We start from the raw sequence: 25,318 nt of genomic DNA, 5'->3' as shown, positions 1-25,318 counted from the left end.
TTACATGTGTTGAACAAAGATTTTAAAACAGGCTTTTAATAACCGCAAGTGACACCCAATAGGATGTTTCGACTACAAGACATGAATTTAAACCTAAGTAGAACAGACCATATAAGGGTAGTGTAATATTCCCAGGTCATGTCTGTCAAAGGGGTATTAAAGATAGAGAAAGGAAGCGGGAGAAAGTAGCTTGATATGAGGAATAAATGAGAAGGTGAGAAAAGATGAAGGAAGGAGGAGGCTGGAAAGAAAATAGGAGAGAGGGAGACAGTGATTGAATGTTGTTATTGTGGCTGCAGAGGAAGAGAGGGAAAGCAGCGAGGCGTTTCCTTATCAAAGTGGGGAAAGTGTGTGTGTGTGTGTGTGTGTGTGCGTGTGAGAGAGAGAGGGTGGAGAGAAGAAAAGGAGAAAGAGGGGTAGACTCCAATCTTTTTCAGAAGTATACAATCTTATTGATCCGAACTGTCTGAAATTGTAAAACACTGTGTGCATTGTATATATCTGTGCAGGTCTGAATATGCGCATGAGCATGGAGGCTAAAAGGTGGAAAAATGCTCAGTGACGATACATTTCTTTGTTTTCTCAATGCTTGATGCACTTTTTGATTTTGTCATAGTGGTCTGATTCTATAGATTACACTGTTCTCCCCTTGTATTTCACTTCCTTCCATAAATAAAATAACCATATGACTGTCTTTGTAATCCCTCACCAACATTTTATACAAATTAGTATATTTCTTCAAAGAGTCACTTTTTAAAGATTTCCTTTTTAAATGCAATATAGCAATTGCCATCTGTGTTTCTTGTTATCATTGGGTTTTGAAGGAGGACCAACTGAGCAGCACACATGTGTCTACACATCACAGTGTTTCAAATTTCTAGAGACATTGCTGCAGTTTTGGAACTGTGAGCTTCTACATTATGGTATTCACCTACAGCAGCACCTTCAGAGAGAGAAATAACTAATCACAGCCATACGAGAGGAAGACAGAAAATGAAAAGTCAAGGTGCAATGGAAAAAGAGGCATGAAGGAAAAGGGAAAATGAATGGCCTATCTCCATAAAAGTAGCTGTGCTTCTCAAGGTGGGAGCCAAGCAGCTAAAAGTCAACAGCCGGAGAATGGATAGGACTGATTGAATTTATAGGAGCTGCTTCCTCAGATCAATGCCACACACACACACACACACACACACACACACACACACACACACACACAGACTGAGAGAAAGTGCATGTTGGAAGCAGATTTGTCCATCAATACCTCACTTCCTCCTGACTTCTGAAGAATAAGTAGGAGTGAAAAGCAGCAGCACCGTCTTTTCTTTTAAAACTTTGTCCAGAGAGTGTTGTCTGAGAATGCATCTTTTTTTTAATCATTCACAACAACTTTCATATGCATACTTACTTACATAAATGGTGAGCTACCCGGTACAACCAACGACTGGGAAAGCTATAAGGGTGCCTTCCTCCATGACAAATATTTAATTACTTGTCCTGAATGTCTCACTTGGTCTAGAAGTGAAATCGCTGGCGCAAATCTTGAGGAACTCTCCCTATTGTACAGAGTCAGAGCCACAAAGAAGGCCCAGTCAGTCCTGGCTGACTGTAGTCACCCCCTGTTCAGTGAGTACAAGTTGCTTCCATCTGGTTGCAGATATATTCTGCCCAGATGCAGGACCGATAGACTTAAAAACTCATTTGTCCCTGCTACCACTGGCTTTTTGAACAGTATTATGTAATTCTGTGTCTTTTTTGTGTAATTTGTTTGAGTGTAGGTTGGTGTGTGTTGTTGATTGTATTTATCTACTGCTAGCTGTGAAACAAATTGCCCCTTGGGGATAATAAAGATTACCTTGACCTTGACCTAGAATTGGAACTTGCAACCTTGAAGTCACATGTACACTGTGCAGAATGATGTATGTGCAGAGTTTGACACTGGAATGCTGTTTTCACATTCATCTGCTGAAGGGATGGGCCTATGAGCATGATTTGTGACATCATAACTAGTTTGGAGCCAGTCGTGGTCCAGTATACAATTTCTAAAAGTGTGATATAGAGCCTGCAGTGCACATATACGTTGATGGACTTATCAGTGAAGTTTTGAAGATTTTTAACAAGGTAATAGAACCTTTTTATGGAAAAACCATGTCGGACATAATTTATTACTCCGCAGAGTAACTGGAGTTGATCTTTAAAAAGGAAAATCTGAAGGTAAAGAGGAAGTCAAAATGGTTTTGAATATGTGGCTTATTTCCTTATCTTAGATTATTTAATTTAAAATAATCTGTTAGTATCCTTTAGGATGCAATGAAGGCCTAAGGGTCAAATGATTTCTTACAGATCAAATGATCAGTTCAGACAATGAACTCCGTAGAGATTCCACATGGAGCTTTTTTGGGTTTCCCCATAGTCACAGTCTGAAAAACCCAGTACATTTCCCCCTTTCAACCCTTTTATTCTTAGAGTGTGTAGAGTGGCATTTTAACTGACTTGCCAGTATGAAGCTCAGGGTCCGGAAAAGCATTATTCGTTTGGAAAAAAATCAAGAAACAAATGTGACACACACACATGCACACACACACACACACACACACACTTCTGCTGAGCCTAAGTGGTGAGTCCAGCGCTATTAGTTACTGATGAAAAATGAGGGCAGGCAGGAAGACAGCGAGAGAGAAGAGAGAGTGAGTAGAGCGGAGTGCGGGGGCAGCAGGAGGGAGCGGGAAGAAGAGAAAATTAGGCGAAGGAACAGAGAGCTCTTTGCAAATCTGTATGTGTGTAAAGAGGGGAAGAGAGAAAGATGAGAGCGACAAGAGGAGATGGTGAGGGAGAGAAACAGGGACTCGGTTGTAGTGAGAGAGAGAGAGAGAAAGAGAGAGAGAGAGAGAGAGAGAGGCAGAGGAAATAAAAGGTTGAGAGAGAGAGGAGCCAGACAAAGGGTGAGAGATACAGAATGTGAACAAGACAGAGAGAGAAAGATCACAGAGGAGAAAAATAGACACGGACAAGAATTGGATTGGGTGTCATACACATTTCTGTTGTAACTTGTAGCATGAACACCTACGATACACAATCTGTTTATATGTGTGTACCTTCCTCATCTTTTTTAGTCTTGTATATATCTTTCTCGGTCTGTATGTGTCTAATATAGCCCGTTTCCACCACACAAACCTTTCCAGGAACCTTTTTAAAAATCTCAGACACCCTATAAAGTCCCTTGGGTTAGGATTCTCCGATGCATTGCCGATTGGGTCACTACACTGGCCTTTTCCACAGTGTTTTAAAGTCGGCATTTTTAAACAACAGCAAACACTGTGACTATTTCAAATCATTTTTTTCTAAGTTCAAGTTAGGCAATTTCACAATTTGTGTGCTGCCGACAAAGTTCAGGCACTTTGAAGGGTTTTTTTCCCAGAGAAAGACATCCCGGAGGTAATTTGAGATGGCGATGTGAAGTACTGTTCGAGTACGTCAGAGGACTCTTTTATGAACCATAAAAATACACTGTAATTCCAAACAGTGCTGAGAGAATTTTTTTAAAAATACTCAAGCAAGATAACAGAGGAAAAATAAAGACCACCTGCACAGTTTGTTTGTCTGGACATGTTTCTGAAAAACAGTGAGACAATAACAAAAGGTTTGACTTCTCCCTCATTTGGAGCCATAGAACATTTTCTCTGTATTTTTCTCTTCATCTGCACAACAAAACACAGCAAACACCAATAACCTTTTGGATCCTTGGGACATAAAATATATGTAAAAACTGGTTTTATCAGTCGCTCACTAATCAATCTGCTCATTAAAAAAAAACAGGTTAATATTTGGTAAAAATATGCAAAAAACAAAAACAATGAGCTTTACCTGCCCCATCTTAGTGTGTGTGTGTGTGTGTGATTGTGAATGCTTATGCACACATTTACCCAACATATGTCTACGTGGGTACTTGTGCATTAAGAGACGTAAAGAGGTGAGAGACAGAAAAGAGAGAGGGAAGTTAAAATAAAGCACTGGTGTGTGTGACAGAAAAAAGAAGGAGAATTAATCTCCCATGAACTTATAAGTACAGGTTTCAAAGGTTGTGTGTGTGTGCGTGTGTGTGTGTGCGTGTATGTGTGTGTGACGGAGAAAATGTAGGAGGATAAATCTTCCATGAAACTTTAAATCAAAGTACAAAGGTGGAACAAGTGCGTGCTTGAGCATAAGCCTGACTGCGTGTGTCTGTGTGTCATCTACAACTACATGTTTTCCTCCCGACACACAAACACACACACACACACACACACATTGTGTGCACAGTAAAAACAGCAAAGAGAGAGAGAGAGTGACTGTCTGTATGTATGAGACTAATCCGGGGCATGTGCCTTGCTCGAGGGCATAGCAACCCGACACATCGGCATGACGGATTGAAAGTATCAACCTAAATCCCCTTTTCATCACGAAGGCCTTAAACTGTGTCAGCATTAAAAGAGCGGTGACACCATTGTTTATTTCTTTCTTCACTCTCTCATCTTGTAGAAGATTTTTTTTCCTTCTTAAAAAGCTCCAAGAAGACAAAACTTTATCAGCGTTACTTACAAAAGACATAGAACATTTTAAAACAAGCTATAGCAAATGAACAGATTAGAATCTAAGCACACTGATTAGGAAAAGAATAAACTGAAAACTTAATTGTTAAAAAAATACGACTCTATAGTGTATGTGCTTGTGTGTGGGCATACGATATGAATATTTGTATTTAGCAATGTATAGAGTCACATTGCTGTTGTAATTAGTCCAATAGGTAGACGACCCCTCCTTTTTTCAGACAATCCCCCCCCTCCCCTAAGGTCATATTATAATTGAAACCCTGTTGTACTTTCTCTTATTTCCTTTCTGACCTGCCAGCATCCTCCACCTCCCTGCCCTGCTCCCACTAAAAGCACATTATCAGCCACTTACCACTATTTAGCATAGCATCGATTGACAATGAGCTTACATAAAATGTCGCCAAACGCCCTGGTCGATACCCTTTTTGTTAGTTTCCATGCTAATGTCCCTGACCATTTGTTGGGACATGCTAATGTGCTAATCAGAGCGGAAGCAATGTTTAGCCTTAGGGGGTTATGTTTTGGCTCCATTCTGGCTCGCTGCCTACTAGCTGTGGTCATACATTTTCACATAACACACAAACACACACACACACGTAAGTCATCTGAGGGGACGTTACATTGACTTACAAAGACCCTGGAGGGTTAACTTAATCTTACTCGAAATTCAAAATGTTTTCCAAGAAATTAAACTTGGTGACAAAGGCAGTCAGGCATGCAGTGACAGCAGGTGCACACCGCACATGGCAGGACTCCTGCCTTCAGGTGGGATCATGTTTATCATATTTACAAGAGTCTATTTGATTGATCCACTGCTTTGCTGCTCACGACTTTGTAAGTATACATCTGAAAGCTCTGAGTTCAGGGGTTGCTCTGATTTTAAAATGTTGGAGCCCATGGAAGTTTCTTTTTGTTAGAGTATACAAGAAGTTGCTTGTTGTATACTCTTTTTGTGTTCTTATCATGTCAATGAAATGCAGAGAACACAAATTCAAACCTGAGCCAAACTACATGTTCTCATGACTGAAACCACTTGAACACTAAGCATTTCAGGTCTCAACTTCCCCTGTTGAAAATTTAAAAAGCGCTCTTTAGAGGCAGCATAAGGCAGAATTAAGCATGTAAAATATTGTGGTTTGCAGCAGTTACAGCTATAGTGTGAGCTAAATCAATGGTAATTTTAGTGGTAGAAGAAGGGTAGAGAGACGAACAGTAGCATACATTTCTGTGTATTATCTGAACCGTGTCACCTTCTAGCTTCTCTTTGGTGCTGAGGGTTTCTCTCTGCTCATGAGGCATGATCCTGCATGCATGTGAGGACACATTGTGATGTCTGCCTACACATCTGTTTAGTCTATATGCGCATGCACATACAGTGTGTCCTGGTATCCGACTGCATGTGAGTACAAGTGTACATATGTGTTATATTCACGTGTGTTATGAGACAGAAGAAGTTAAGCGTAAAGATGGCTCGGGGTTAATTTTGACTGACCTTTCTGTTAGGATAGTGCATCTGACTGGCTTTACAGATATATGCACATATGTACATTAACATGCAGGCAAAGCTAATATAAGTCTTGATTGAAATGAAGGAAGAAAATACATGTACAAACACACATGAAGGCCTATAGAAATCAGAAATCAAAACTTACAAGCGTATATAACCAAATGTTTGGGAGACATTTTTGTTTAAACATATTTTTTGAGATTATACTGTTAAACATGCAAGAAAGAATTGTTAGAATAGACTTGTGATTAAAACTGGAGAGATTGTGCAGTTTTTGCAATGCTTCTATAGTAAACTTATCATTTGGTTGATAAATCAAGTTGATTAAAATGTGTTGTTTAAATTTTCAAGGTTATTCATCAAGATATAAAATTAAGGCTGCACTGATCGCACATTAGGTGCTAGTAATATGTGTTTGGGCAGTAATTATTACAAACTATTGCGGTCTCTGTGAATAAAAGTTTAAACATTCCAAGGACAGCAACTTGATTTCTTCATTGAGATTAATTCTGCCGACATGTGTTTAAGAACCGTTTCCTTCCTCAAGGCAACAAATCCACCAGTAATATCTCGCTTGCAATATTTTGTGGAGGTTTCATGCGGGGTTTCCTTCTTATTCCTGAGATAGCACATCCACTTTGCCTTGAATGACACGTTTAAAATTTCAAGCCACGCCTTACAGTCCTCGGTGTGGTACCCAGAAAGATGTGAGATTAAACTCAGTTCTGTAAGTAGTCGTTGCTGATCAATATCAGAGACACTTATCACTAACACTGGCACACAAGAGATTGACAGATGATTACGTAGTTGCTTAGCAACAGCACTACACCCCTCACTGTCAAAGCTGCCATCAGTGTAATTGGGATCAGAGCTTCATGTTGGCGAAAGCCTTGTGGCGTGGCTCACTTTTTAGGAATTCACTTTGAGTTTTGTTTATATTGGACTTTTGGGAGGTTATTTATTTTGCGAGAGCCACCAACTGAAGGTCATAGTTCATACACCTTTTTGTTTGCCACTACATCACTGAAACTACTGCAAGGCTGTTGAGACCATTTTCCTTAAGTAAAAACTTGCTGCAGTCGCTTGATAAAAAAAAAAAAAAAAAAAAATGCACCTTTGTTTCTTCTGATTTTAATGCAGCGCAGCGCTTCTTTCTCACCCCTTGTCTCTGGCAGTTTCTCATTGAATCTGACACTGAACACAACCTATAAAACCCTTGCCTCAGCAATGTCTGTTAGAGAAGAAGGTAGGCACAGAGAGAGGAAAGAAGAGAATGGTGAGGGAGAAGTGAAAAGAATAGATTGTGAAAAAAAAAAGCAGACAGATGGCAAAATAGAGAGAAAGAAAAAGAGGAAAGAGAAATGCTTGTTAGCACCTCACTGGCCCAAATAAATATAAGATGACACACCTGACTGATAATTAGTCTCAAGAGCATTAGAGCTTGTGTGTGTAAGACAGACAGAGTGTGTGGAGGCATGTGTAAATGTGGGTCTGTTTATGGGTTATGGTAAAAACCTAACTTTAACTGTGTGTGTGTGTGTGTGTTCATGTGGGAGTGTGTTTGTGTGTAATGGAAAGGAGGGCAGAGGCCTTTGCATGTGTCCAAGCTAATGGGTATCCTGGCACACATAATCAGAACCGTTAATCTGAGAGAGAGGAGAGACAGATAGACTGAGAAAGATGTTTCCACCGATGCTAAAATGAGGAAGCGAGAAAGAGGTTGAAAAGTCAATAGTGGTAGAAAGGGAGGGTGTGAAAGGGTGAAATGGGACAGAGCTGTCATTGTATTTAATAGGTGACCTATTTCATCTGTTATTTGTTGGTTTTTCCTTTTGCAATCAGCATTTCTTTACTCTATTTTGTGCCAAAAAAGCACATTTTGGATTTAATTACATAGAACAAGGAGAAAAGAGATTGAAAAAGAAAAGGAAGCAAGAAAAAGGGAGAGGAAGATGAAGAGACAGAGCAATGGAAATGGGTTTTGCTATCTTTAGTCATTGGTCGGGTTTAAGTCAAATCCTAAAACGGAATATACAATCTGATCATTCTAATATGATCATCAATCTAATCTTCTGATTATCTAATCTGACAATTCTCTTAAATCTTACATTTTGTTCCAGTTCAAACCAATATTTGAGAACATATATATGCATGTAAAACAGACATATCCATTTGTGCTCACACCAATACACTAGTGTAATGCACACACCTTTCCTCTCACTTTCTCAGCTTCAGGGTTACTATACATTATTGTCCTTACATGCTATTTATGGATTCTGTCGTTTGTCCATTCTCTGTGTTTAGTTTGATGATATGTCTTTTTATTTCCTCTAGGGGTGAGAGATTCTTGCAGTGCCATATGGTGGTTTTGGTGCCTCACCTGCTCATATTGCACATTCCCTTTTTCCAGTTTGTTTCCATTTATTGATTCAATTAATTAAACCATAAAACATATCATAAAACACAATCTCTAAGCAAAACAAGTCAAGACAGACCCAGAGGCTGCTGTTAGACTTGTATCCTAAAGTTTGAAGACAAGACAGTTTACTACTACTGCCACATGGTTGGAGACAACCCTGTCTCCTAGAAATTATGTTTATGTACTACTAAATTGCAACAGCAAATAGTTTTCGAAGGAAATGTCATGCTGCCCAAATTATGTTGTCTGTTAATATAATGAGGAAAAGTTGTTAAGCAAGTTGCAAAAATGTTAATATTAAACATATGAATAGATATTCAGTGGCAACATATGTCATTTGTTTTCTGACAAAATATCCAATCTGATAGTACAATATCAGCATGTGACTAAAGCATTATTAAATGTTTTTATTATGCTCAGACACCTGCAGCACTCAGTTAGGTTAGGGAAAAATAATGGTCTTGGTTTAATAAAGAAAAAAAATCAACTTTTTATCAATTGCTATTATAATGGCACATTTGCCAAGTAGAAAGAACCAGAGCTTCTCTGCAGAGGAAACAGATCTGCTCCTGCACTTAGTGAAAGCACACAAGTCATTAAAAGCACACTGGACCCTCCCATGGCGAGCCCAAGACCACCAGTTTAAGATCCTGTTGATTAATTTGTTGCAAATTTATTTTTGTTTGTTTTTTGAAAAGGTTTATTTTTTTAATTACAGCTTTGGTTTCTTTAAAATTGTTTTCTTTAGTAAAGGAGTAACAGGTCAATTCAGCAGGGTTTTAATTGATGAAAGTATGGAGACCTCATCACTGTACTCTCAAAAATGTTAAAGAATATTTGTTAAATATTGTTCAAAAATTAAATCATTAATTTTAATCATGTAAAAAAATGATCAGTATACACAGTTGTCAGGACTTGATCAGCTCTCCAAGGTGTTGATCCTGCTGGTGGCAGCAGCTAGAAGCTGTCCAGAGTTCTTTGCTTCTTTAGTTTAATCATTGTTTTCACCTCATTTATTTTGCCATCTGTTCCTCATGTCCTCATGTATTGATGCAGCGGGAAAGTCGATGACAGACACCCTCAACCTGATGGGTCTGTTTAAATATATACGTGTATTGCCACAATTTGGTCAAATAATTAGACAATTTCGTCCGTCATTACTGTGATTAGCCTATGTAGGCGCATATTACTATCTTGATAATGCGCCCTTAAAATAATAGTGATATACTGCACGATTGACTTCAGATCAGGTTTTTGCTGGTCAATCGCGCAATCGCTTTCTGCTGCCTCAAGATAGCAATGCTCCAACAATGTGCCTGACCACACCTCATTTTAAAACCAACACGCCCATGGGCGCTCAACATGGGTGCAAGTACATTTGCTATTTAAACAATGTGGGTGCTGGACAGGAAAATTAGTCGGTCTTAAACTAGCAAAGACACTGGCTTTGCGCTGGGTGCAAGATGCTGGGTAGCTAACACTAGCAAGCAGCAGTCTGTGGATATCAGGCTGATGTCTTGTACAGAAACACAAATAACAGCAGATCATTTAGTGAGTGGACCATTAAGAGTTAAACTGACACATTTTCTAGTGGATCATTTGGTTTCTGCTTATATTCCCACCATATCAAATCATAATTTTAGCCTGCACGACATGACCTCACGACCTCATCCACATCTATCCATTACATATGCTGATTACCTTGGTATTAATTAGCTCCGCAAGGGTAAAAATGTTTATTCTGTCATAAAAAAGAGTCACTGGAAGAACCTCTAATAAATCAGCTATGCCCCAGAAGGCTAAGCTTCATAATGGCGTCTCTTTAGGAGCCCGATCTGTTGTTGTAAAGTTACTGGCAATATGTGGCATTATTTAGCTGGAATGAGCTGAAAATAGATATTAAGACATGCTGATAAACAAACACAAACACACTAATCAAGCAGCTTTTTCACAAAATAAAAACTTTGTGTCAGGCGTACAGCCTTTATGATTGATTGTAAACAATAGCTTTAGCCGTGGCAATCTTTCTCTTTGTGTTTGTATGTGTGTGTGTGTGTGTGAGTGAGAGAGAGAGAGAGAAAGAGAGAGAGAGAGAAAGAGAGAGAGAGAGAGAGTGTGTGTGTGTGTATGTGTGTAAGGCAAGGTAATTAGGTAATCAACAGCTGTGCCAGACAGACAGGAAGCAGCTTGTTAAGAAACTGAAATGGAGATGGAAATAGATAATGAGAGAAACGGAGAGGTGGAACATATAAACAGAAAGAAATAAAAAAAAAAAAGATTGAAACAAAGGAACAGCGCAAAGGAGGATATAGAAATAGCGAGAGGGAAAGACTGAGATGGTGCAACGATAAGGGGGGTAAATAAGAAAGAAAGGGGGAGATGAGGAAGCATCAGATGTGAGGACAGGTGCTGTTGTCAGCTATGAAACACATGTAAACCTTTTATTGACTGGAGGAACCAATTACTGACAGCTAGAAGGGAAGGAAGTGTTTCACTGTCACACCAGGAGGCACAAACAAACCAAGGTGGGGAGGCATTATTGTTTTTTTTTCATTGTCAAACACCTGATGTTTCCTTCTGTGGGCAGGATGATGGGCAAACTTGTGTGTGGATTAAAACAGGACAACAGGGGACTGGAGGTTATGGCTGCAGGCCTCAGGGCAGAAAGGTCACCAGTCTGAATGCTAAAAGGTTATAGATAAAATCTTGGAAGGGGGACGTGCAGGAGAAATAAGCTTTATCTGAGTAAGAGGAAACAAAATGTTTGTATAACACAACTATAGTGCAACATAACCAGAGATATCTCACTAATATACACAAATCACAATACAATACAAATCACTCAGAAACGCTTGAAATGTGTATATGTATGTACATATAGTCTTAGGATTAAAGCAATATCACCTTTCCCTTGATGACAATGTCCTTGTGTATGTTAGACTGAAGAGGAATCAGTGAGGAACTTTTCCTTAGTATTTAAAAACACAGTGACTATAAACCCTTCGCATTCACATTGCACATACCTAATGAAACATAAATGACACACAGCTTTTGTTTCATACATCATACTCACAGTTAATTTAATGTTTCTGACAGTTTTAGTGTATTTGGAGCTTGCACAGTTAACTTTTATACACTCAAAACTTTAGTTTGTCTTACTATTTCTTTGAGATTTCAGTACTAAGGGTGTCTCCTCTGGTTGCCACTGCTGGAGGGAAAACTTATCAGGCCTGAGCAAATGATGCACCCTTCTAAAGCAGAACTGTTGAATACAGGAAAGTGGCCACTCAGACAGTACCAAGCCCGCCACATCTTTGTTATTTCTAGTTTAGAGATTTTGAGATTATTTCTTTAAAATACCTTTTATACTTTTGATTTGGTTGATGTTTAAACTTCTCCTGTGTTGTTGTATATGTAGTTTAGTTAGTTTTTGTCTTTAAGTTACCTCTTATGTGCTCAGAATCGCCTGATCAGCCATTAAAAGTTCCCTAGTATTCAATTTTCCATGTCAGTTTAGTCTCTTCAGTTCTATTCAATTTATATTCAGTTCTGTTTAGGAATTCATCAAAGCAAACTTTCCAATTGTGCCCTTAATCTTGCATCCTTTACCAATCACTTTGAACATGCATGTGATTGGTAAGTACTAATGGTTTCAGTACAACCGCTTGGTTCCAAAATATAAGCTGGAAATGCGCTGCAGGCATCATTATGTGAAAATGTATAAAAAGGTAGAGTTGGTTGAAAACAATTCGCTGGTGACAGGTTTATCTTATGTATATAAATAAACTACAGAAATATGTTCTCTTTAGTCATGTTTGTGTCTGAGGGTAATTGATTTTACACAGATTTGAATAAAAACAGAAAAAAAAACTGCATAGACTGGTTTTCAAAGTGGCATGTTTTGCAGAAAGTAAAATTACTTTTCAGCCATGCTGTGTCTAATAGGCTGCACAACCACTGCACCTTCCAGCAGGAGGGAACATAGAAGAGGAGAGGGGTACAATATTTAATTTCAGCTTTTTGAATTCATTGACAAGCTCTTGCTTCAGCTGGAGCATGTCCCTGCTGGTCTCATCTATACAGCTACTGAACAGTATTATGGTCGGGCTGAAAGATTTTGAAAAAAATAATTGTGATTATTTTGACAGATATTGCAATTGTGATATGACTTACAATATTAGAGGGAAAGATCATTTTTACATAATTACTCTCATTTTCATTGATTTACATATTAAAATAGTTATGGTGTGATGTTTACAGGGATTTGTATCACACAAAGATGTTTAGAATATGATGTGTCTCTGCAGCACGAGAATATCTAATTAAAAATGGTATATTGACACACATTTCGCCTTTAACAAATATTGCGCCTCTTGCAATTTGAAAATTGCAGTAGGCAATTTCGATAAAATTTAAATCGATTATTCAGCCCTATATTATAGGACATGGAAATAGTACTTATTTAAATACCACAACGATATGACAAGTGACATGAGCGCTGGATGTATGAGTGCTTGCTTGCTTTAGTAGAGTTTTTAATTCGTTTAATATTAATGCTGCATTAGTTTCACCTATGATGCCTGTATTTACTGAAATCAGAACTTAGGTAAAAATTAACTTTGTCAAATGTAACTGCCCAGCAGTACACACTGCATGGTAGCCATTACTTTATTACATATTGGTCACCATGCTGGAAGTAACAAAGAAAAGGTGCAAATGGCAGGGAAAAAATAAAGTGGCACACAGGAAGTGATGTTTCTTTTTTGCAGTAGCAACAGAAGTTTGTTTGAAATAACTAAAAGAGGAACTGGGTCATTAGCGCCTTGGATGAACAAGTGTGCCACCAGAAACATGTAATTTTTATCAACAGAAAACCCCGGGGGACATGATGCCACAATGCTGGTGATGACATTTGATTGGCAAGTCTCCTAAATACAATGATTTTAAGATGAAGCAGATCCTCTCTCATTTCTGCTCCCTCCACAGCTCTCCGAGGAATAAACCTTCAAGCAAACCACAATGCATCAACTCTTAACCTTTGTCATTCCCTCCCTGTGTCTCCTTTCCTCTCCCCATCAATCCCTCACTGTTGGCTGGATGTTAAGACGACAAGTGTTTACAGGAGCCTCAAAGCAAAGAACATTGCCTCATCTCCCAACTCCCTTATCTCCTCCAATTCCCCTCTGTCTTCCTCATCCTTCCATCACTGTCTAAGCATGGAAAGACAACCAGGCAAAGCATATAGCCGCTCATCTCCTTTCTCTCTACCTTTACTCCCTCTGGCACCATTCTCCCCACTTGGTTACTAAAAATACAAGCATTCAACAGAGCCATGAAAGAAGAGGACATCAAATCGGTTTCCTCACATTCGGTTTCTCCTTCCCACTGTCCTCCTCCTCCTCATCTTCCTCTCCAAGCTGGCCGCTAAAGTGAAAAACATTTAGTCAAAGCAGAGATGCTGATCTCCTTCTACAGCTCCTCTGCTCCTCTCTCAGCATGGTTTCACAATGTTGTGGTATAAACAATATGTCACAGACCTCCTCCTAGCCTCTGTTTTCTGCACATCCTTCCACCTTTTTGTATTCTCCCCTATGCGCTGTCTTCATTTACTCAAATTTAAATTATAAAAAGGTTATGTGTCAAAAAGACGGATGGTCACTGCGATCTCCACCGTCCTGTATTGTTTTTCTTCCGCTGAGATTATCATTGTTTCATTCCTTGTAAAACTTTGTTAAACTGTATTACTTTGACACTCACTACCTCAGCAAAATGAACGTCAATTTTTAAGTCATAAGACGTTTCACAGAATGGTTTCATAGCTGGTTGCAATGGTATAATATAATATATAATGGTGATAATTGGGCAAATTCGGAGAATGATCGTGATCATGGTTAAAGGAAACTAAGTTGACTGTTGATAGGAAAGTTGATAGTTTTGTTGACCCATCGCTCTTGCCAGACCTCCTCTCATATGCAGACTTTGATTCTCTATAACAATGTCACATATTTCCTCCTTTGCTCCCGACAGACAAGAGTCTGTTTTCCCCAAGTTGCTCATTCAAAACACCATTCAGCAGTCCCTCAAAAGCCAAGAATGCGGTACTACTTCCAAAATTTTCTCCCATTCTTTCTCCGCTCCACTTTTCCCTCCCTGCCTGTTAAAAACACAATCATCCATCCATCCTCAAAGTAAAGCAACTTTTTTTTTTTTAATCTCTTTTTCCTTTTCTTTTTCCTTTCAGCACATCCTTTTAGCTTCCTCCTGGGAGACGGAGGCCCTGTGTTCCCTCGGTTTTTGTGTCGTTTGCTCGCTCGTGCATGTTAGAGAGCTCTCAAGTCAAGGACACAAGCTCGGTTTTTGATTTAATACGATGAAAAGAATTAATTAAACAGCAGCGTTGGGACCCTGGGCTTCCCGTCACCTAAAGAGGGGAGGGAAGGCGAAAGCATGAGAGGACACTGATAGAATGGAGCTGACTGGAAAAGGGAGGGAAAGAAAAGGACAAGAGGAGTACAGGGTTGAGTGAGAGCGAAAGCAGGACAAGTTGTTTGGTGTGTAAGGGAGGACATGTGGGACACAGGGAGGGGAAGCAATGGGAATAAGAGAGCAAACAGTGACAAAAAAAAGAATAGCAAAAAGGGACTGGGATATCTCCAGCGTTTGACACCTCTTCGCCGACACACAAACACATACACACACACTCGCTGGCGCATGGGACAGGGAGTTAGTGTTAGCATCGGCACCACCGCTCACTCTATGACACTGTACATCTCTAAGGAGAGGGACTCGAACACGCAGGGTCCACGTAGGTCGCCTTAATTAGCCACACATCCCGCTACGCAAGCTCCCGGGGGGGTTTAACAGGGGCATGGAGGGTGAGGAGACGATGGATGGGGGAGATAGGAGGGGAGGGAGGGAGGAGCGGGGTGGGAGTGAGTGAGGAATGGGTATTAGAGCAAGGGGAATAAGCCAATGGGATTGGAAGGTTATTTAAAGCATGGCCTACAAAACATTCAGAAAAGTAGTGTGTGTGTGTGTGTGTTTGCATAGATGTTTGTGTGTTTATAATGTGACCAACGTCATGCATGTGTATTTACTTAACAGCCTGTACGAACCCTGTGATCCCATGCCACATACTCAATATATTTAGTATGTGTGAACCCGATGCATGCATGCATGTACGGCTGCATGCATTCACGCTTGCATACGTGTATGCATATGAATCTGGCCCGGTGTGTGTGAGTGTGCTCAGGTGGCCAGGGTCATTTCAGTGAGTGACAGAATGATGCTAGGCAAGGCTGTACACATAAACCCCATCCATATCTGTGAGGCCTAATTAGCCATCCTAGGTCATTGCTCAGGGCTATGATAGTGTGGTGGGGCACAGGAGCACTCACCAAACCACACGTAATGAACACAAATGCTACCTTTATCCCATTGAATCCTGCTTTATCCCATCTGTCTTGATGTCCTTTTTCCTGTAATTGACAGCCAGCGCTTTGCTCCGCTTATATAAAATGTCTCATAAGCCGGAGAATCACAGGAGTATCCTTTGTCGCTTTATGCTTCTTGAATTGAAGGTGCAAGTCTAAGAAATATAGTAAATAGAGTTTTGGGGGGACTGTCACAAGGGTCAACTTACGTAATTGGATGATGGTATGAACTCCAGAGGAGGTAAATTATGGTGCAGTACGGAGACAAGCTGATGGATCCCGGCTGAAGTTACAGGGATTTGAATCAAATTTATTCTGGTGAACCCTGCTCCCATAAGTCTTCCCTTGCAGGATGACAGGTTTATTTTAAGGTTTATTCACTTACAGGTAGCTGGTTTGCCTGAGTAGTGTCAGTAAAAGCAAAGCTGGCGCTAAGTTATATTTTTCCACTGTGGTTTTGATTTACGAAAAAACTAACCGGAGGTGTGATCGCAGCCTCGGTGGCCAACACTAAACTGCAGTACTGAGCAACTATGAGGGATGAATGTGTTTAATTGTGTAAGGATGAAGTTAAATGTTCACTTCTCTGCTTTTTCTGATGCTCTACTTATTCTTTTCTTCACAATAACCCCATCCTCACTTTTTGTCCATATCTTTCTTTTTCACCTTTCCTTCCTTTTTCCTTTCTTTTCATCACCCTCCCTCTTCCTCTCCATTCTCTTACATGCCACACCCTCCCTCTATCCTCCTTCGTTCACCTCTCCTGTCAAAGCCCCGTTGATGTTTATCAGCTTTAAAACCTGGACATCTTTACAGCTCTCACCCACAGACGTAGATCCATCTACAAAAAAAAAAAAAAGGCCACACTGGAGAGAATGAAATATTTGTTTGGGACTAAACTATTCTTCAGGGTCAAAATGTGAGGGGACAAAAAACACAAAGATTGTTCGTCATAGTCGACCATTTGCATGCCAAACATGTTTGAGTGGAATTGAAATAGAAAATAATACAGAATAGTCAATCTGCAAGCAATCTAGATGGAGAATGAGGAAAAATGGAAAGTAGAGTAAAAATAGAAATAGAGGAAGGAGAGAACCATCAGTGACGTTTAAACACACTATAAAGCCACCAAAACACGCACTGTTTGAGTATATGTGTATGCACCTGTGGGGACAATTTCTCCCTCAATTCTGTGTTGGGCAATCAAGAAAAAAGACAAGAGGGAGGAGAGAAAGGCAGGAAAGAGTGATAAACACAGACTATTACCACTGCAGTGGTCATTTCCTCTGCTCCTCTGTTAAAGGAACCCCACAGACTCTGTGTGAGTGTGTGTGTTTATGTGTGGATTCTAGCACTATTATGTTTTTGATTTTCTTTATATTTTATTCTTAGGGACAAATCTATACTCAGAGGTTGAGATGTTGAAATACAGTCCATAAAACCCCATCTGTAATATACGGGAAGTTGAGTGTTTGGAGAAGAGAGCGGAGAGAGAAGGAGATGGCGAAACATTTGGCAATTTTATGGTATTGCTGTTAAAATTGCGCTGCATGCTGAGGATGATACAAACCAAAACCGTTTCTCTGCTTAAATATGTTTAAAGCTAAGGTATCAGGAACATTGAGCTTGAAGATGAGGTGAGTTTGAGTTGACATTCAGTTTAAAAGGTAAAGAATTGTTCTGAATCCAAATCACTGAACTACAATTTGACTGAACAATCAACTAAACTCAAGTCCAGTGATTTGTATTCAATGTTCTCCAGACATGAAATGGCAAGTGGTTCAGGGAAAGGTAAGACAATATTTGTACAATATGCAGTCCATGTTCAACCACGTGTGTGTGTGTGTGTCTATATAAGTGTGTGTGTGTGCGTGCTTTGGTTATGCGGTATCAGGGTGTGTTCCTTTAGGATAAACTGGGGCAAGTGCTTTGCCATAATCAGAGTGATGGGGCAGAGGGACAAGTGTCTAACAGAAGAACACAAATACATATCTCTCTCTCTCTCTCTCTCTCTCTCACACACACACACACACACACATCACAATGAATAAAAATGGAATATGTGTGTAACTACAGTATCTGAGGGGAATTCTCCACTTTTCTCTCTCGAGGGACAAACACTAACAGCTACACTGTCGTGCTTCTTTCCCTCTTATTTTTCTGGCTTTGTTTTACCATCTCCTCTCACTCACTTTCACTCTGCCTTTCTCTACCTTTTCCTCTCTCTCTCTCTCTCTCTCTCTCTCTCATGTTGGCAGACATCCCTCTCTCTCTCTCTGTCCTTCCTCCCCCTTGCTGTGTTTTTAATCCCCATGTGTGCCAAGAGAGACTGCAGACATCTTGGCCCCATGTCTATGCTGTGTTTGTGTGTGTGTGTGTGTCCCACAGTTGACTGCCAGCACTAATACAAAAGCTCTCTGTTGAGTTAGTTTGTCTTTACAAACAACTAAAACCATACAACACTTAACCCTCTGCCCTGCATCGTGTCGATTTAAACCAGTTGAAACATAAAAAACTAAAACCTCGTACCTGTCACAAAGGTGGGTGAGTGGAGCAGGTGGACCCGAATGCAGAGACGGCAGGAAGGCAAGACCCGATGAAGAAATATTAAATGAAAATGCAAAAGTCGCAGGAACATACCAGAAACGCAGGAGACACAGACACAGGAACACTAACCAGGAATATGGAATAAACGTAGAACAAAAGCAGTACAAAAGCAGACGACTCCACCAAGACCGAACTAAAAACTGGACTATGAATACACAGGGTGTGATTGCAAACTAGACACAGGTGAGGGAAACGAGACACAGGTGAAACACGAGCTAATAAAAAACAGGAAGTGAAGGTGAACCAGACACAAAGAGAAAATATTTCAAAATAAAACAGGAACTAAAGTAAACAGAAAACAGGTGACACAACACACGGGCAGACTGGGAGCAGATAAACTGGGGAAGACACTAGGAGCAGGGCTGGGCTAACCAGGGTGATGCAAGACAGGTGAGAGGAGGTTCACATAAACACAGGAGGAACACACAAAGGAATCAGAGGAAAAAACAAAACCAGGCAACATAAATGCAACACTAAAAACTCAAGAGAACAAAATACACAAAGAGTCCAAAAACCACAGAAAAAGTCCTGGTAGGACATAACAGTACCTGTGTGTGTGTGTGTCTGTGTGGAGCTGGATTTATGATGAAGGGTACAAGCTCCCAGAATTTTGCAGGTTACCTTAACGTGCAGAGGATTGACTCAAGATGATATGAAGTTGATGTGAGTGCGTGTACCTCATTTGTGCAAATAAAAACTGTATAACATTAGATTGCATGAACATGTGCATGTGTTCATTTCAATCAATATAAAGATGAGATAGAAAAACACCAGTACCACCCTCCACACATCCAAACACACACTAACACACATGTTGCTGTGGTACAGCATGCATCGTTGCATGCCTTAACACATAGGTAAGCTGGCGCACAACATCAGTTATTCATTAACCCGCATCATACATTTCATAAATGTTATATAAACTTGTCATACGTTATTCAAACACAAACAGTGATGTGTGTGTGTTCATGTGTGTGAGGGTTCCTATGTGTATACAAATGTGCATGTGGTTTTTGTGTGTGCATTTGCATGTGTGTGTGTGTGGAAAGCTACATTAAATAGTTCATGATGTGAGCACTACTTGACTGTCAAAACAGTATCATAAATAAACACTGGGAACTCTGGGAATGTGCTTACATGGTTTGTTTGGATTTAATGTTTGCATCATGTACATAAACAATGGTATTTTTTTTGATGACCTTAATTACATTGTGTTTGTGACACATAAACCACATTGATCAGTCAAGTACTGACCGGTGAGTTTGTCAAAAACATTTAGGCAAAGTTAAATTAGCACCCAGTGTACTTAAAAAATGATTAAAACAGTGACGCACGATTAAACTAGTTTGTTAAAGCGGCCGATGTGAAGCTGTTAGTTTCGTTCTCTTGCAAGAGTCTAAAAATTATTTGGTCTTTGATGTACAATGATTTGTTTTTGCAGGACCAATATTGATATATAAGTCTGTTAATACAGTATTCAATAACTACTGCTATATATTTAAAGACAGGTTTCATCTGTCACTCTCACTGTGACAACAAGAGAAAATTCATCGAATGACTTGCGTTTGGAAGATGAAAACGCTCTATTAGGATGTGGTGTTCACTATTCAGCTATTCAAATACAATTATCTCTTTAAAATGCTACAGTTTCACTGCTTTCTTACATAACTGCTGCTATGATTTTGTTCCATTCACAAGAGAAAGTGTAGAAAAAAGAACTTTAACAATTAACAATTTCTTTTAATGTTACAAGTTGCACAGAGAAGTCTGGCAGTCTCTTGCTAATGTTCTTTCTTAACACTAATTGATTCAGTCCTACAGTACATACAGTGAAATATATTTGAAGATGGCTCATCCACTGCAGGAAAATGTGTCACACTGTAAAATCATTAAACTGAACACACATGCACACACACACTCACACTCACATACACACAAGCAGATAAATAGCATGTCCTTGTATGGAGTGTGGGCAGTGCATTACCCCAGTTCTTGTATTGAACGAGGCCCATTAACGGTGTTAATCTATGGATCCAATCATGATCATGAAATAGAGCACTGCTTTCTGGCAGAACCAGCCACACTCAAACAATAACCCATTTTCCTCATATAACCCTACAAACAAAACTAAGGTCATCTTGAGCCTGTTCCACTTCTTGTTAGGTAATTTATTTAGCATGCAAAGTAATGAAAAAAAGATCATAACCAGAGTGGGAAGAAAAGAAAAACAGGCTGTAAAAATGACTAACAATATACTGAAAAGTCAACAAGGTCAAGCCTAAAAGCAACGCAACGCACTGTATACATGTAAAATGACAAACATAATCTACAAAAAAAAAATTGCTAGACAAAGCTTTAAAAACACGTAGCAGGATTACGCAGTGTAATAAAACACAATATTAAAATGATATTAAAATAAGAAGAAGAGGGGCAGATAAATGAATAATAACTTGAAATGATAATCAAAATGAATTCCAACAAAAGATGAATCTTGCTCGAGGGTGCCTCAATGGCTGTTTCTGAGGGCGAGGAGACACACACATGCACATCCAAACATCTCATTATGTTTTCTTTTTCAGAGTGGTCATACACTGCAGCAGAAGGGCAGGGAGGCAGAACTAAGCAGAGTGTTAATAACAAAGTATGATGGTGCAGCGTAATATCAATATAGCGTAACGGCTATATGATATCAGCATGTTCAAATAGTGAGAAATACAGAAATGATGAATAATTACTGCATAATCAAAACCAATAAAGAAACAAATGCTGTGAGAGAGCTTTGATTCAAACTAATGTGCAAATAGGGTGCTTTAATGAAAAAAAAAAAAATTAAGGTCTCCCAGGACATGTGATGGTTGAACAGTAATTACAGTCATTGTGATCAACAATTGGTTCCATTTTTGGTTTTAGATAACTGTCAACCTACATACATATATGCAAAAACACTGTACATGTAAAACAGTGAGCATACACCCACCTCATACACACAGAAAATAACACACGCACGACTACACACCTCCACACACAGCAAAGCCTATGCTGATTCTAATTACTGCATCCACTTACCATGCATCCCCTATTATGCGCATCATGTCAGATCGTATTATATCACAGAATTACAATAGGTGCAGGAATCAATTCACAAGATTAATTGTCAGAGGTAGTAATCATTCCCGCCCTCTCATTCATAAAACGCACACTCACTGTTTCATGTCTCAACCAGTAATATCTCATTAGAGATTAATACAGATCAGCTCTTTTAATTAGCCATCCTGCCCACACAATCGCTGATAAAAGCCTGTGATCTTGTCTGTTGTATGCTAGCAACAGACTGGATATATGTGTGTGTGTGTGTGTGTGTGTGTGTGTGTATGTGTGTGTATGCCTGTAGTAAAAAAAAAAAAAAAATGTCAGCTTCACTCCCACCTCCAGTCTTCAGTGCTTTGAATCATTAGGGTGGTAACATTGCAGTACTGCATTGAATCAGCCCTGCTTCACCAGTGTGTGTTTGTGTGTGTGTGTGTTCTGCCCATGTTTGTACAAGCCTGTGCATTTATGTATGCGTGCGCATCGATACACGTGTATATATTTGTGCTTGCCGCATCATAATCTGAGCTTTGAGGCACCTCTTTGTTTACAGTATCACTTTGAAGACGGGCAGAAGTGTGTATGTGTGTAAGTAGATGTGAATGAGTGTGTGGTTGAATCCGTGCTTTTCTGTGTATGTCTTTGTGGGACAGCCATATCATAATCTGGTTTCTAAAGCATCACTTTTCTGTGTTTACCCTGACGTCACTTTGATGAGTTTCTCCTTCAGGGCAAGGAAAAAAAAAACAAAAAAAACCCCAACTCTACCACATGTGGCTATGTGCCAAACCTCAGGGAAATAAGCAGCCGTTTAGAATCACCACTATCTCAACACCTCAAACAGCACCATCCTGATGGATGACAAAGGGCCAGGGAAAATCACTTCTTTGCCTTGAGGCCACAATGGCTGGCACATCCCAAAATTCATCAAGTGCTTTCAGTATTCCACAAGCCATTCTTAAGTGTAAAACAAGACTATGAATGCATTCTAGAAAAATATCTAGAAAATATACTAAACATTATTACTAATTAGCTTTTGTTTCTGTTTCAAATTATCCACCAGTAATATATGACTCACTTCGATTCCCCTTAAAAAACAGTGATAGATTCTGTGTCATGCACCAGGTTCAAAATTTTAAAAGCATCTGATGAAAACTTTTTAGTGTCTTATGCTCTTAATTTAAAAGCTTCAAGCTGTAGTGTCTCTGGTTTTATTTCCTTCTGTGCCATATTTGGATTATCCGATGCTGCTGATGCTGTCCATCAGTCAAGGCTAGACATGGCTAACGGGTAGCTAAGTGGTGCTAATTGAGCCGGGGTTCAGCAATAATAGTTTCATGCGATGGGAAGTCATTCATCAGCAGTGCTCTCAACCAACAGAAAAAAAAAGACAAGACAGAGAAAAGGAGAAATGGAGTGACAGTGAGGGGGGAAGTCAGACAGAAGTGGTGAAGAAGGAGAGGGAAAAGAGCTAACCAAAGGCAAAAAAAGAGAGTGTTTACTGGTCAGATAGCCTTCTATTCAGCCATGGATAACATTTCCAGATGACTTTGTCTGACTCGCATGCATGCTACTGTAGATCATGCAGTCAGTCGTTTCACTGTGAGCAGTGTGTACAGTATGAGTTTGTGTGTTGTCTAACAGCATTTGAATCATCACATAAACAAATGTGCACAAACCAATCGGCAACTACCGAGGCTTGAGGCTGAAGCCGATGTGGAAGTACCTTAAAGTGTAATTCTACTGACAGCTGCTAGCTGCTGGCCCCAGTTGACTCCCATTCAAAAAGTGTCAACCTCTCTAGAAATACTAAGTCAATCTCTTCTTTCAACCAGTCATTATGGTCTCAATTGCTAAATTCTGGCCCTCTTAGTCTGCCAGTGGTGATTTTTTTAAATTATTGCTATAATAATAAGATGTGAAAACTTATAGTAAGCTCTAATAGTATGTGAGTCAAACTATTTTAATTATCTGTTACTCATGCATTGTAAAGTTATGTACCATCACCTCTTTGATTCATTTAACCCTAACCCTACTCCTAACCTTAACCCTGACCCTACACAATTCACCTCAGTCTGTTTACTATCTTTAAGTAACACATTTTTATCACCACCTTGGGTTGGTTTTTTTTTATCTCACCCAAGCAGATTTCATGAAATCTGTCTCTGTTATTATTTTATTTTATTTTATCAGAGCTGTGCAACAACAAATTCACTCTAACCACACACTGGAGTCAAGAATACCTGTCACGTTTGCACCAAAATCTAAAGCAGGGTATGTTTACTCTATTGTCAGCCGCTTTTACCCTGCTGAACACAAGCAGAACACACACACACACACACAAACATAACCAAACATACAAGGACAGAGCAATTACCAGGTTAATGGCAAATTTAGCATCACACATGGGTCAGTACTTTTTACAACTGCTTGTCAGACTATTGTGTGTGTGTTTGTGTACATGACAAAATGAAAGCTTGTAACCCTTCAACCTTGGTCTATTAATCTGACACTCCTTCATATGTACACAAGCATACACACACAAAAAACATATGAGGTTATCAGTTAGAGGCTGGAGTTCGAAGGTTAAATAAACAGCCAATCAGTCGATAGACAGCAATTTCTCTTTCTGGATCCAAATATAGCTCAAAGCTTGCATTAAATGAAAACCAGAATCTAGCTACAGTACAAGAGTCATCCAAGCTTACTCCTTATAAACTCATATCCCATCCGTTGATAATACACACACAACAGTAGAAACTGTCACTGTGAAAACAATTAAAATCTCTTATTACCAAATGTAGGGCGTTATCAGTTGTTATGGCCTTGAAGCACAATCATCAAAGACCTTTTGAGATATTTTACGCGCCCACAAATACTCCTCACAAAAAAGAATAAGCTAACCAGCCGCTGGAGGACAGAGGAAGCTGTCGGAGAAAAAAAGGAGAAGATATGTATGATTCAGTCCTACCTCTCCGCTGTGGAGGAGGCCTTTCTCTGGCACATCACCGCCAACGAACTGCTTCCCGGTGTCATTTCCTGTTTGATCTCCCACGCAACCAGGTTGCTGGGTTTCACAGCCAGGAAGTTGATGCCTGACTGGAACCACACCCTGCAGAGAGTGATGAAGAGACAGAAAACAAGAGGGAGAAAAGAGTGGGAGTGGGTGGCAGAAGAAAAAAAAAAAGAAAAGAAAGTGAGGTTAATCTAAAGTTCACACAGGCACATCATAAACAGAAGAGGGAAGAAAGCTGAGTCGTCACAGTGACAGTCAGGGGGAATTTGCTTAAAATTGAATTTGCTTCGCTTGGAATTTCCCTGCCCTGATTTTCTCGCTGATTTTCTTTAATCCTTGATATGTGCCATTCTCTCTTCGTATAAAACGTCTCTTCAAATTTAGTCGCCCAGCATGGTGCCGCCTCCCACGGTATGTTTTGGTGGGGGAAGACAAAGTAGTGACAGGAGAAGCTCTTATGAAAGTTATCATTTTTTACCAGAATAAGTGCCACTCGGAGGATGAATCAGGTGTATGCTGAGTTGAAGATTATATCTCATACACTCAATGTTATTTTGCTGATAAGAAAGACAACACTTAACAGACTATTGGCGGGTTGTGGTTAAAGGTGTTGTGTTTATTAATGTGCACTCCTTCCTCTTCTTATCACCCCCTTCACCACTC

The 25,318-nt window shown here is 39.6% G+C and overlaps 1 protein-coding gene across 1 annotated transcript in view; it reads right to left on the bottom strand.

Moving 5' to 3' along the window:
- Positions 1-25,318, bottom strand: part of si:dkey-215k6.1 (transmembrane protein 132D) — a gene marked incomplete at its 5' end in the record, with an annotated part of 187,447 nt that overhangs the window by 117,197 nt on the left and 44,932 nt on the right. Inside the window, one exon of the mRNA XM_044329502.1 lies at positions 24,611-24,751. Coding sequence (XP_044185437.1) covers positions 24,611-24,751 — 141 coding nt within the window. The remainder of the gene's footprint in view (positions 1-24,610; positions 24,752-25,318) is intronic.

The sequence above is a fragment of the Thunnus albacares genome, chromosome 2 (genome assembly GCF_914725855.1).
Source record: "Thunnus albacares chromosome 2, fThuAlb1.1, whole genome shotgun sequence".
Taxonomy (NCBI): Eukaryota; Metazoa; Chordata; class Actinopteri; order Scombriformes; family Scombridae; genus Thunnus; species Thunnus albacares.
This window is presented reverse-complemented; position numbering and strand designations above follow the sequence as displayed.